The sequence below is a fragment of the Lineus longissimus genome, chromosome 7 (assembly GCF_910592395.1).
Source record: "Lineus longissimus chromosome 7, tnLinLong1.2, whole genome shotgun sequence".
In the NCBI taxonomy this organism is placed as follows: Eukaryota; Metazoa; Nemertea; class Pilidiophora; order Heteronemertea; family Lineidae; genus Lineus; species Lineus longissimus.
The window spans coordinates 18,063,318-18,078,175 of NC_088314.1; the positions used below are offsets into that span (position 1 = coordinate 18,063,318).

At 43.6% G+C, this 14,858-nt stretch overlaps 1 protein-coding gene across 1 annotated transcript; it reads right to left on the reverse strand.

The window, feature by feature from the left end:
- Window positions 1-438: 438 nt before the first annotated feature.
- On the reverse strand, window positions 439-11,338 carry LOC135491020 (protein SSUH2 homolog). Its single transcript, XM_064776641.1, has 11 exons — window positions 11,266-11,338; window positions 10,718-10,831; window positions 9,858-9,929; window positions 9,531-9,600; window positions 9,117-9,246; window positions 8,466-8,651; window positions 7,824-7,996; window positions 2,531-2,623; window positions 2,151-2,253; window positions 1,842-1,946; window positions 439-975 (listed from the first exon to the last, which is right to left on the reverse strand). The coding sequence occupies exons 1-11, from the start codon at window positions 11,288-11,290 to the stop codon at window positions 829-831; spliced, it is 1,218 nt and encodes a 405-aa protein (XP_064632711.1). The 5' UTR covers window positions 11,291-11,338; the 3' UTR covers window positions 439-828.
- Between the last annotated feature and the right edge of the window lie 3,520 nt (window positions 11,339-14,858).

Genomic DNA, 14,858 nt, shown 5'->3' on the forward strand with positions numbered 1-14,858 from the left:
CAGGCGAACGGAAAATCCCGACTACTAATGACTACGCGTTCACTTGATATTCAAATAGGGCCTACCCGCTAACAAGGATTGTGTAGCGTTAACATGGATTGTGCAGCGCTGTGGCACAATTTGAAAACCGTTGATTGTTATTCAGCGTTCAATTCGTGGTTAACGCAGTGCGTTAAATAGGTTTTAACGAAACTACATGCTGTTCCACGGGAATTCATTCCCGTTCAACTAGGTAAAGCAATAGCGCTGAACGGGAATTTGGCAATTGTGACCGCAATGGACCGCCATACCGTCAAGGCCCTCCTCCTTTGATGACAGCAACCCACGCAAGCCCAGCAAATTTCTTTGTAAAAATACGAATTGTGTGACTGGATAGAGAACAACTCATACCGCTTATTGATAATTTATATCCTTTTCGTTTATTCAATAAAATTAAAGGAGCTACATGTACACACACATCATTGAGTTTCATGATAGACTAATAGTGGTTACACAAACCGGCAAAAAATCAGGATGCACATCTTACAGTCCTGTAACAATAACAGACCCTAGAAAATAAAAACGCATTTCCTCGCTATAACGAACACCTGATTCGCTATAACGAAAAGGAGTTCGTTTTAGTGAGGTTGCATGATAACTTAAATCAGAGAGAATATAACAAGTATTTGAATCACGAAAGAATGGATGTATTTTTACTGTTGTTATGAGGGAGGGAATGGACTGCCCCGGAATCGACCTTGTATTGCCACCTGGGGAACGCTACTCTTGTTAGATCACGTTCCTGACCAAAAACTGTGACCACTTTCTCGCATCTTCATCCTCAGTTGTTTAGAGGATCTGGCATCCCCAGCAGCATTGCTGTGGGTAGTCTGGGGCGTGGACCATCCTGTCTAAACCATACACCCAGAACCTGCGGTCCTCCTCTTTCCACTTGTAGTCGCATTCGGTCACGGGAATCGCTCGGATTTCGTGTTTCTGAAAGTAGAGTACAGAGAGAAACTATAATATTCACTCCACACCAGAGTACACTCCGTACGCAGTGGACCGGACACGTTCCTCACCCGAAGGAGACCAATTAGGATGACGCAATAGACTGCCCAAGGAGTTTAGGTAACACGATGACGTGATTCCAGGCTATCCTCCTTTGCGCATGACCATAATTCTAATTGTATCTTATACGTCGTTTCGTCCCTGCTGAATGTGGAACATCCGCTCACTTCATTATCACAAGACATTCAAGGCATATCTTGATGCGAAACTTTGAGACATTGTCAGAATAGTCCATTCAAACATTTTTATTGAAGCAATTTTATAAGATTTTGTAATATCGTCCTCGAATGAGTACGAATCTATGGCCACGGCCATTTTTAGTCCAATAGCATTCCGCGAAGATGACGTCACTGCAGCTGCTGCCCTCTATTTCCCCATCGCTGAATTGCAGGCAATGTCGGACAAACATGCGGTTTCGTAATGGATTCAGGCTTTCTAACTAGGGCAGTTAGATTCAATCTGGCACATGTCCGAGTGTTGGAAATACTACGTAATTGTTCTGAATATTTCTCTCTCGGACTCTACGGTATCATTCATGCTAAAAACAATGCAGGGTCAAAGATAATTGACTTTGAAATAAGCTCAAATGCGCAGAAATAAGTGTCGATGTCCGACTGTCACGTGACTAAAACGTCATCAATATCTTATGCAAATGACCTTGTGAGCTATAAATAGTAACTTCGCGGAATGCTATTACACTGCGCAATCGCAAAGTGACTTTCCAACATGGAAGCTAATACTGGCAGTGAGAATATGCTGAGCATCATGTCTGCTCTGGAGAATGCACCCACCTGCATGAGTTGTCTCTCGGAACCAAATCCAGACCTGTGTTTCTCCACTAGCCTCATAGAGTTTTCGTTAATCTCCTCCGTCGGGTAGGCTGTGATTGGCCAAACCTGGATCAGAAATGAAAAATCTTTAGTCCTGAAGAAGAAAATTTTAAATCGACCTTCCGAGGATGTCTTCGAAAATCCTCATATAGGCTACTCATCCGTAACCAACTGGTAACACACATTTTATGTTGACTTCGTACTTAGTTCATCACGATTTTGTTAGGGTTGTGAAACCTGTCTAATAATCTGAAAGAACAGTCCACGAACCTGCGGCAAAGTCTGCTCGAAGATGGAGTTGCCGCTTACTTCGCGAACCAACTCATCAGGCAGGTCCGTCTCCTCAAGGATGAAGTCTTCTTGGTGATTGATACTGAAAGTAGATGGACCAATATACTGTGTTTAATATCCAGAGTCACATCCTACAAAAAGTCACAACCTTGCCCCGAAGACAGTTTTGGACTGATTCACAATCGGGGAGGACAGATTTTGCTCACGTTTTTCCTAAATTTGACACCGCTGAAGAAAAACTGCAGAAAAATCGTGAAAAGCGAAGGTCAGCTAGGGTTTGGAATTTTATTATGACAAAAGGGTTTTGCCTGTGGTAAGTCACTTCACCATGTCTTTAATATGTGTTAGTTTGTACTTACAACTTGACTGTAAGCGCAATGTAACACTTGAGTTGACGGTGGCCTTTGCAGACCGGACACGTCACGCGTCCATCACCACCACAACGGCTACAGCTGCAGAGAAAGAAGGACACTAATGTGACACAAGATATACATACGTGTAGTAATAATTATATCACAATACAGTAGAACCTCTCTATTGAGGACACCCTTGGGACTGACAAACGCTGTCCTTAAAAGCGAGGTGTCCTGATCAGAGAGATCAAATTGAATGGAAACAACCAATTTTGGGACCAAAACTACATGTAGTTTCCTTGAAAGAGAGGTGGTCCTTTATTGAGAGGTGTCCACTAAAGGAGGTTACACCGTACTAATTTGAGTAAATTCAACCAATCTGAAACCAAACTGCATACTTTATTCTCAGTTTTAAACGACCAGTCCGTTGGCCATGCCCCAATCCACGATTACAATACTGCATGGCCACATTCATGAATGGATGCATGTCTTCAACCGCGAATTCTGTCTGAATTGCCTCGTTCAGCAATGATTAACAGATTTGACGTAACCGGCTGGTTATCATTGTGGTATTCTGACCAATCACTAGTAATCGACACAATGGGCGGCAAAGCTAAGATTACACACTGCGGGCCTATGCTCCGGATTGGCCTGAGCGTTATAGCAATGCTAAATTATGACCGTCTAATTGTTGAAAAGAGGCGGGACAAACTAAACGCTGAACTGGTCGTTTAAAACCGAGAATAAAGTACATGTATGTTATTTCGTCTGTGCAGCAGGCCTACTTCTTCTATTAGTGACTCAAATGTCTATTTGTGACTCGCTCTACCAAAACTAGGCGCTTGTCGCATCTGAACTTGACAGGTTGATACGGACTTGTTGTTCATTTCCCTATTGTAGACCTTTTGTGAAATGTGACCAAATCAGTTTGTAATAGATTTCACAAAAGGTCTACAATACGAAAAAGCTAACTTCGAGAAAAATCGGCCCCGAAGTTTTCGCGCAGCGGTCCAAAAGGACAGTGACATTGGCGACACTCTAAATGACAAATCAATAAGAAAGACAAGTGACTTGCCCAATATCATTCTCAACCCCATGCCTAATACAAGGGCGACGAAGGGAACGAGCTCTCATGGGGTTTATTATACTGGTAACGTCCAGATGACCAATTAATCATTTATTGACCGAGACACACAGGAGCTCTCTCCATGATCTTAGCTACCCAAGATGACATATAAATAAACATACAAGTGTCTTGCTCAAAATCCCACCCCAATTTGGAAAGAAATGTACATGACCAAGTGATGCAAGGAGCTATCGATCAGGGTCTCATCATCTGATGATGACAAATCAAAGGCTGTCTTAGATCAAATACAACGACTACGACAAGATCCTCAAGACGGACACCTGGATGAACAACACCGAGATTTTTTGGTGAAAGAGTTTGCTAATACCGCTTTTCACCGATGCCACGACAGCCGCAACACTCTTCGCGGACAGGCACCATGCTGCCGCTGTCGTCACGGTGCGTCACGTGTCCCGAGCCGTTACAGATTCGACAAGTGCCGTGCCCGATCCCGCGGCAACTCGTGCACGTGACGACTCCACTGCTTTGACATCGGTGACAACCCTGAGGCGGAAATGAAAATTGAAATCAAACAAGAGGCCCAAGGGCCTGGCGCTCAGCTGGATGACCTAATAACATACGACTGAGAGTGTAAAGTAGTAAATATCGGCTTTATACTACTGTTTGAAGGTCAAGAGAACACGTTATACCACTAAAATTTCCAATGCAGAGCTGCCAGCTGGATGAAATATGATTGAACTAATCAGCCATGGTATGTAAATATTACAGGAGGCAACGGAATATATCCCTAGTTCAGTATGTTGTATCGGTAGCTTTACAGAAAAGAAGTGTCAGAGAGGATGAGACTTCTCCATGGACAACTGTGGTATGTCCAGGCTGGGTTGTACAGCACAAGGATACAAAATGCTGTCTGTAATTGAGAGGTATCCTGATTTAACAGAGGTCAAAATAAATAGAAATTACCAGTTTGGGACTAACACCACTGTCTTTTTTTTAATAAGGTAAAGATTACAGGAGTCAACAAAATTAATTTTATTGAGAGAAATTGACCTGTCCTGCAGGTGGTTGGAATTTACAATACAAAGTGTCATGACATTGTGCTCTACTGCATATCCCTAGTGAGTCGATCTATCCTTGGCGCAGACAGGTTCAAATTGGCTACATCTTGAATAGATTGAATTGCGATGAAAATCTAATGCAATAAAGGAGCAATATCGAAGAGACAAATTAATCAAACCAATTGTCTACAGACTCGGACCCTGAAATGGCGTGATGTATGCGTGCATATAAAAGTATATCAATTGGTCCGATAAAGATGATGAGGCAATGTCAATATGCCTTGCCTTAGTCGACAGGCAAGCTAGAAGTTCCGCACCGTGAGGAGCTCCTTGGTAAGGCCATGTCAGGTTCCGCACACCTCTTCATATACATCAAGTATTGAAAGCTGTGGTGAGCACATAAAAAGACCATGGTCACCTTAATTTGAAAATCCCTTCATAATCAAGGGCTACCTCTGACTAAAACAGCACCCATAAACAATTGACCACCAATTTGACCCCAGCTCCTAACTGCGGGAAAACCCAAGTCCAGCAACCAAAAGTACCAAAAATACATTTTTGTTTACATTTGAACTGCACACATGCGTTTGTTTACAATTTCATTTCCCGCGAAATCTCGAAAATCAGGTGACCTGCAATCGTGGATTGAAAATAACATTAACCTGGGTTCAGCAGGTCAGCAGGTATACCGGCTGTTCCAATCATCCCCCTACAGCCAGCTGTTCAAAAGGTAATGTTATTCACCCCACAGGGAGTGCAGGTAATTGATTAAGCCCCTGCATAACTTAACACTACAACAGCAATGGCTTGGCTTCTGTGGTAAGGAGAATTGACAGTTTTTTTACGGAAGTAACATTATTGTGTTGCTTAAAACGTCTACTTTTTACTCATGTAAGAATCGTAGTACTAATAATAACTTCAACTTATTTTCCGGTTATGATAACACAACACGCATCTTTATGATCATGATCTTTCTCAAACTAACTGAATGACCTAATCACCTTGGACGCACAACCACATATCAATCCGCCCCGACGATCAACAACAAAGTTTTCGTGCTTTTAGCTGTCAACATCAATGGCTATAATATACTCCTGCAGAATAGTAGAATTAATAGAACTAATTTCCGAAGTTTCCAATAGTTTGAACACAAATCAGAACATCACCCATCAGCTGGACTCAGATCTGCATAAATTACGATAAATAATGAGGTCGTCGCTTCAATTTCGCAAAGAAAGTTGACTCCATTCGAAGGTTGTTTTGACCCAATTCCGTTGAACTCATCGTTATGAGGGCATTTGAACACATTCTCGTTGATCTTTTCTATAAATGTGTGAAGTTTCGTACCAAAATACATTTCCGTAAAGGCTTAAATAAGAAAATTTGTCACTTACAAATCATCGCTCCGGTAGAAATAAAAAGGTCGCCGCCATTTTCTTGATGATAGTTCTCCAGGTAACCTCGGCGGGAAATTTAAAGCGGGGTCATCCGGGGTCAAACAACAGTTTTGCTCACTACCGCCAACTGGTGATATAAATCGACACTAATCTATTTTATATCAAAACTTCTGTATCATGAAGACCTTTTCAACTTTATTTCAAGCTTTTATCTGCTGGAATAGAGCGTCAAAAAATTGTTTTTTCATTTACGCATTTTGCCCCCTGGGGAGCTGAATTTGAGTCGAATCGCCCAAATTTTTTTCCGTAAGCAACATTTTCTGCGGTGTTTATAAGCAAGACTAGATTTGAAGTGCCTCGGTTGTATGATTACAAAATGCCCAACTTTGTCTACAGATGGCTGGATGGAAGGACGGACACCAATTGAATAGCTATTTGACTAGCTCTGCTGACTTTGTCAGCTGAGCTAAAAAATATTCTAAAATACCTTGGTACCGTAAAGTCAACTTTTAAATGGAAAATGCATAAGCCTCGTTCTGAGAGTGGAGTGTTTTGGACACGCAACCAAGATGCTCTACCAAAGTTCCCTCGGGTTGCACTAAAATGTGGAAACCATGCACACAGCTCACTTCAGATGTTTGAGGCTCTCAAAACACTGCTTCAAACACAAATCAGCCAAGGAAGCATCAACCACCCTACGTTTTTTAATGAGCACTACACATATTTGCTGAGAAAAACGCTCCAAATAGCCCATTTGCGCGGATTTTAGCATCACTTGAGCGAGCCGATCCGGACTTCCTATACGCGCTGCCGTAACATAATGTAAACAACGGCGCTACCGGCGCTCCGGGCAGGCGATGGATGGAATTTGCCAAATTCGCACATATTCAAGTTATTTCGTGGCCTATCTTTTTAAGTTTGAGGTATTTTAGAATAGAAATTGAACCCTCGGCTTCGGACCTTGGTTGAGTTACCAAGACACTCTCGGGTGGAGCTAAAATACAGTCCAAACCCTCGCCTATCGGCTCGGGTTTGGACTGTATTTTAGCTCCACCCGAGAGTGTCTTGGTAACTCAACCAAGGTCCGAAGCCGAGGGTTCAATTCCTTAATTAAAGAGTCACCCATCGGTTTCAAACCTATGCGATCATTTGCGCGCGATTGTGTGGGCATTAACTGCTGTACGACCGAGCGATTTCATGGACCCGGTTTTTCAAAGCCTAGTTAGTTTGTATAGCGACCGCTTAGTTTTAGTGACCTCTTCTAAACTCAGCGAAACCCTATGGCGGAGCCCTTCAAGTGCCGCTAACTTAGCGGCAGCTAAGCCTAACGGAAAACGGGGTATATATGCGGCTGTTAAAACAAATGACAAAATATTAGTATACGTAAAGAGGGAAAAGGTGAGAAAGGGGCAAATGTGACTCGCTCTACCAAAACTAGGCGCTTGTCGCATCTGAACTCGACAGGTTGATACGGACTTGTTGTTCATTTCCCTATTGTAGACCTTTTGTAAAATCTATTACAAACTGATTTGGTCACATTTCACAAAAGGTCTACAATAGGGAAATGAACAACAAGTCCGTATCAACCTGTCAAGTTCAGATGCGACAAGCGCCTAGTTTTGGTAGAGCGAGTCACAAATTGTACACACACACAGGGGGCATTTTCAATAGCAATAAGTGGAAAGTAGTTGTTATATCTTAGTATACTAGTAGTCTACGAAAGCGAAGGGTTTTCGGTACGAATGCCTCGAACATACCTCCTACGGCCACTCCCGTTGCACATATAACATCTTTCATTTTCGTATGATTCTGTTCTAGCGTCGTAGCGGCGCACAGAGCCGTCACCGCCGCACGTATAACAGCGCGTGTTACCAGTACCCGAGCAGCGGCTGCAGATGATAGTACCAGTGGCTTGGCAGCGGTGACAATCCTGAATAATACATATGTGAATCATTCAGGGTTTTTTCCCTCGTTCACTAGCCATTTTTTTTATCAAAAGGAAAGCCGAGGGGACTTTTTGCCACTGGACTTTGCCTAGAGTGCCAATATTGCACGACCAGGGATCAGGGATTATTTAGGGAAAGCAGAAGTTCGGGGTCAGTTCTGGTGGTATTAGTCCAATAAAAAAATACGAATTTTTCGTTTTCGGTGTGCTCAATTGCATCCAGCCAATCAGAGGGCTTTATATTGAGGCTAGGTTCTTTGAAATAAGCTTTCGGAAAAGGTTGTGCGTTATATCATAGATTACATTCACCCTCATGTAAATGTCATCTTGGATGGTTGCATGCACACCACAACACTGTACAAATTATCTTGAAATTGCTATTTGGACTGTGTTTGCACAAATCCATTACCTTGGTTTAAAATGAGCATTAGACTGTGCATTTACGGACACCTACCTTCACCACGGCAGTGTGGGGAACTTCCACCTTCTTTTGATGACTGTCGAACATTTCATCAGGAGCGACATCGATCGCCCATGGTTCCGGGGGATGTCCATTTTGAGGCCCATCAATTTCTTGACCCACAAACGGCACGTGCTCATAGTTGGTGCTGCGACCCTCGCAAAATGTTTGCAGGATATACTGGAAACAAAAGGGATGCATCGTTTAAAGCCTTGTTGCAAAAGAAAAGCACTAGCACGTAAAAGTCGTGAAATCAAAGTTCTTGATAACTCATTAATTTAAGGCGGGATCCATGGGTAGGAAAGGGAACACGTATGGAGAAGAGGGGATCCATGGGTAGGAATGGGAACACGTATGGAGAAGGCGGGATCCATGGTTAGAAAAGGGAGCACATATCGAGAAGGCAGGCTCCATGGGTAGGAAAGGGAACACGTATGGAGAAGGCGGGATCCATGGGTAGGAATGGGAACACGTATGGAGAAGGCGGGATCCTTGGGTAAGAAAGAGAACACATATGGAGAAGGCGGGACCAATGGGTAAGAAAGAGAACACGCATGGAGAAGGCGGGATCCATGGGTAAGGAAGGGACAATATGAAGCCCAGTTTAATTCTTGGTGGATTTGGAAAAAGTTGTATGTTGCTTACATGTAAGGCAGTTGAGCCAGTGATTTTATTGAAGGTCATTCCTTCGGCCGCCTTCTTTCCCCAACAACACTTCTCAGCAACCAAGCCAAGCATCGCCTCCCTACACTGCTCCTCTTTTAGGTTAGCAACCCTGAAAAAAGTAAAATACGTTTCTTAGCATTCTAGGTACACAAATTGAGCTTTGTGGTTATTATACGGGGCACAGTATGCCAAAACTGGTTATGGCAACAGTGTGAAAATACTTGTATGGGCAGCACGACCATGATCACATAAAGGGGTTTTGATTGGTCAAAACCTGTCACCTGACAGGAAGTCCTACATGATTTCTGCTTTAGGAAAGTAGCGAATGGGCATAGTCCTCCTACCCGGATGTTACGCTTGAGCCATACTATTGTAATGCACTGTCGTACTTACTCTGCATATTCCACATGCGGTGGCTCTCCGGTTGGTTTTGGTGGCGGAGGGGGCGGGGGAAGCTCAGAATCTGAAGAAAGAATACAAAACTTAAGAACACTGTAATGCATGAGTCTGCACGTGATAGACTATAGACAAAACCAGTCTGGTTGAAAAGTTTTTAAAGACAGTACCATGCTCCGGGAACTTTAATTAACCGGACTGACCATGTGTAATGTTTGTCTTTTTTGATAAAAAGCATAATGAATAAAGTTTTCACGCCAAGTACAGGGCTGATTTTATTCACCTTGGGGTTACGGCCTACCGTAAGGCGATAAGAGCACTTACCTTGTCCGAACCCGCCAACCTTCTCATAACCTCCATACACTTGGAACCCATTGAGATCTGGAGATGACCCATCTGAAATACAAATAGAGCTTTGGTTAGTTTTCGTACGATTCGCAACAAGTTGTGTATGTTTTATACGTGCAGTAAATTTTGACAGGCCGAGCTTGGTGAGGCCTGACGGCAGCCACGTGAACCTCCGGAGTGCTCCTACGGAGACCCGGCTGCAGGGCCCGGTTGTTCAAAGCCTGGTTAGTTTAGCAGTGACTGGCGTTTTTTTCACGATATACTGTTTCGTGGCTTTATACTGTGACTGCTGTTTGTCATGCTGTCTCAACTTGTCAAAAAACTTTATTCGGTATCTTGTCAAATGTCATATAAACGTGCCACTACATGTATTTGTTCACGATGGAGCCACCGGGTTCCGGTGTAATGTTTTTGAGTGTTTCTGTTTTTGAGTGTTTCCCCTCATTGTTTTGGAACGCTCAAAAACAGATTGACGAGTTTTTCTGTGTATCCCCCCTATTGAAAAGTCATGGTCTCTCTAGCTGCCTATTGTTTGGAAACACTGAAACATGGGGAACAACCACAGATGTTACACCGGTCATGGCCTGATTCACGGTATTCGCTTTCGCGAACGGGAAGACTTGCCCAAAAACTGATGACGTCATACACAAAAATATTTATTCTCGGTGAATTTGTTCTCGGTAGGTACGGAAAAGCGAAACCTCACTAGCGTTTATAACGCCACGGTCCAACCATAGTCGAGGACTGCTGGCGCGTTCTGTTAAGCAATGCCGAAGAGCGGCAAGTCCGTTGGCGACTGTTAAAAAAGAATAGTATCACGACTGTAAGTCTGTTACCTGACTCTGATCCACTGTCGCTGTCATCATCCCGGCGGTTATCATCCGGCTGGCCAATAGCGCCTCCCTGGTCGGGTGGGCCTGCATAGGCACCCTGACCTGGCATGTCCGGCCCTGAAACGATATGTTACAGTTAAGAATGGGTGAAAATGAAGTTGAGGGTCTGGGTGGCCCCCGTACAAGTTGGACATGTCGCTGCTGGCTCCCACGCAAAAGGGCGGGAACCCAGGATTGTATTTCTGGATGAATCGGCTTGGCTTTCAAGGAACTAAAAATATTTGGTATCTCGCAGTTCTTCGAATGAGATTTAAAACCGAGATTCCCAATTGGCACCTAACCGTAGTGGCACGCAAAGAAAGCTCATTCCGCATTGGAGGAGGAATAATCCCTGGAGAAAAAGTGCAGATCGAACTCTGACGAGGAAGAAGAGGAGTGAAGTTTCACCGGTGACGGAATAGTCGCCAGATTTACCGCTGCCAGTTGACGCCGTTGATGGTGATAATTCTATTCAAACTTTCGCGATTTCGGTGAAAAAAGGTATTACCTACCAGTTGGAGGATTTGCAGCGGCCATTCGTCTAGATTCAGTGGTCACCAGAACAACACTGAGACCATTTCGAGAAAACCTGTGCGTCTTTTTGTCTTCACAGCTTAGCAACAGATAAACACACTTTTCAAAAGGCCTTAAAAGGCCTGTATGTGACGCAATTATTGTGGTACTATTCAAATATCGATATTTATTTAAGCCAATGGAAAGTTTACTTCACGAGCGGAATATTTTCTTTCAATCACTACAATTGGTGGACAATGTTGTTGAACCCTGCAATGAAACTCAAAGCCAATGGAAATTAACTGACACAGATTTTTGACGATCTCCAAGCGTCGTCAATGGTGATCATCGTTGCCAAGTCTCACTCGATCTACTGATATATAACAGAACGGTCTTTTGAGGAGGTTGTCGGTTACCAATGCTCAAAACAATTAGCAGTTCGGAAATAATCAGCCGTTTAATTGTATATCTGTGTCATAATCTTAGAAAATGACACCAAGTCGTTAGGGTAATCGCAGAACCTGTCTAACCTTATTTTCTACGATTCGGATACTGCTGTGTTATGCATAAATAAGTTAGTATAGCACCTTTGCTACAATACGACGCTGGACTATTACAGGTCCATTGTTAGAAACCGTATACACGTCTAGTCCCAAGTCGTCTGTCCTGAGTGATATCAATCATGCGACAGGCGGACCTGTAGTCCCAGTCTACCAAGAATAGGGAGTTTTCGTAACCCCCCTCCCAACAAACCCGCCGAACGCCTATCCTCACTGTTCGATCTCCTGGTAATGGTGCACCTTGACTCAATGTATTGACATTGCTCCGCTTCCAGACAACGCGCGCGGACTGAGGCTGCGGAGCCAATACCGCTAGAAGTTCAGTATGGTAGGCCTAAATGGTGTGTTGAACAAATTGATAGACGTTCACGTTTCCGGGCTTTGCGAAAACTCCCTAATGAAATGGAGGAGATACAACAATTCGTTTTAAAGGCATACGCCGTTCGTTAATTAATTAGAATTTGTAATTGAATTTGAAAATTTCAGATTGTGTAAATACGTTCTGAACATAACATTTCAGCTAGCGTAGACTGATATACAAATACTATAAAGACCGAGTTTCAGCAAAATTCGTTTGCATAATAACCCTCGTTTGTGGGGCACTTTGTCGAAAACATAAAGTATAGGCCTACATGTGAATTGACCAATAAATAAACACATTTCGGTTTTCGCTATAGCGTTTAAACCCTGTTTATTTAGTCATTAAAGTTTTCGCCGTTCGTTCACACTATACATTGAACTTGTATTTACTGTTGGTTCAACTGTATCTGTTTCCTATTTCTAACGCCAGGCGACGCCAATAGTTTGTCATAGGGTTTTTTCTCCTGAAAGTACCACATACATATGAACGTTTCATAGAGCCAAAAGCCTCTAAAATCGGACGTCCGGTAGATATCAGAAGATTTGATGTCCGGCGGACATTACTCTTGACATCATTCACGCGATTGCCAGCTTGATACTCGCAGGTTGATGTCGGGACGAGAAGATTCTTGCAAGATGTCGGCCCGAAGCTCGCTTTTTTGCTTTACTGTTAGTAAATGGTCATCGACCCCAATAGCGTGTTCATACGCGGGAAGTCAAGGTTGAGAACAGCGACTTATCAAGGATCCTTATGCGTATACGGATAAAGCTCTGTGAAAGAGCTCGGACATATTTTGTGTACATTTCTATCCGTGTACGTATAAGGATCTGTAAGTCCCTGATCTCAACGTATACGGATCGAATTGTCCACAAAATTCGTCTTCCTAAAGCTAGATTTACATGTACACGTTGAAACGGATGCGTGATACGTTTCCATTTCCAGCATCCGAGTTTCCGATACACATTTATACGTAATATCGAGCGCTTTATTAAGCGCAAAACTTTTCTTTAGATTCCCATGCATTAAAGCATTTTTTTGAATCGTGGTAATCAGCATGCTTCGGATTGTACAGGAACGGACGATCTCGGACAGCGTTCACCAAGTCCTCCACGAAATTTTTCTTCAACCCTGTCTTCCTCGGCATGGTTTCGTAGACAAGACCAACGTATGCGCTTAAACGCACCCGTTTTATGCAGTTGTCGGAGATATGTGAATGCGCAAATGGTTAAGCATGTGTTGAAAAATTTTCGTTGGACGGATGCGTTAAACGCATACGATATACGGACTATAAAACGTATAAATGTAAATCTAGCTTTAACTAGAGTTTTATCCGTATCCGTTTCAAGGATCCGTGATAAGTTGCTGTCCTGACCTCCCTTTTGGGCGGTGGAATCCTACTGAATATAACCGGTTTCTAGCGCAAAAGAGAAGGAAAGCAATAGGGCATGATATACTGTATCTCAAGGATGGGAAACCGGGAATAAAAAAATGGCCGGGTCTATTTGGCAAGCCGCTCGCCGAACAGGCATCTTTTTTGTCCTGTTTGGAGAGCCGCTTGCCAAACAGCACTAAAAAGCCACCCTGTTCGGCCAGCCGGGCTTGCCAAACAGGTAAAAAATCTACCCTGTTTGGCGAGCTGGAGACTTTACTTTAATATCAATGAGTTCGGCTCTCCATTCAGGACAAGAGAAAGTCGCTGTTTGGTAAGCCGGGCTTGCCAAGTAGTCACTTCCTAAAAAAATATTCCTACCTTGGATATTGTAATGGAGGTCCACATCAGTAAGAGGAGGCGGGTCGTAGAGGTCACTGCGTCCTTGTCTGTGTCGACGATGGTAAGCCTGGGTTTGGTAGACTAGGTTGTGCATTTCGAGGCGAGGCTGATGTCACACGCGAGGCTTGCGGTCGAGTTATACTATCCTCGGAGGATGTTATCCACGATCGATGCTCACTGGAATCGTTCATGAGTTGTATAACAGATGGCTCGAGGCGCTGTCCCGGTGGAGATGTTTGAAATGTTCTAGGATAGAATGTCCGGGGAACACAGAGTTGCCTGGCGAAGATTCTTACTTCGAGACCTCGAGATTTTAAAGGAAATCGACATAATCAACAGCTGGTGGTGGGTTGTGGTGGTATAGGATGGTATAAGCTGGGGCGGGCCTAACATTTTTGTCTGGGGGGGGGGGGGGATTACAAATTTTGGCAATTTGAAGACCAAGGTCAAAACACTTTTTAGACTTCGGGAGGGGGGAGGGAAATTGCCTCCCCTGACTCGCAAAGCCCCCGAAACGCCAACGCCAACGCCTGTCCCATTGTTTGACCTACTGAAAACGAAGGCCAACAATTTGATAGGTGTTCAAGTCAAAGTGGACATTTCGGGCGTTTCGCGAAAACTCCCTTTTATATGGCAACGTACCAGCTCCTGCGCTGAAAACGCAACAAGACCTGATTCTTTTACAGTCAACCCAAATTCATCCCGCACCACATGGTCTATACTATCTTTAAACGTAGCCGGTCAAACTCGATGAGATGCAAAACCTTGGTGGTCAAGATGTCCTAAATTTGACCATCGGTGGGAAAACCCGGGTGGAAACACTGTAAAAGAGTATATAGCTGCATGCAGTTCATCTAAGTGCATCATTAGCGCACACAAAAGTAACCAAGCACACGGCTC

Bases quoted from the DNA above. Each gene is read 5' to 3' on its own strand.
- LOC135491020 (XM_064776641.1), bottom strand. From the start codon at position 11,290: ATGGCCGCTGCAAATCCTCCAACTG. The intron at 10,832-11,265 runs GTAGGTAATACC...ATATCGTTTCAG, and splicing joins CGCTGCAAATCCTCCAACTG to GGCCGGACATGCCAGGTCAG. The intron at 9,930-10,717 runs GTAACAGACTTA...TTTGTATTTCAG, and splicing joins CGACAGTGGATCAGAGTCAG to ATGGGTCATCTCCAGATCTC.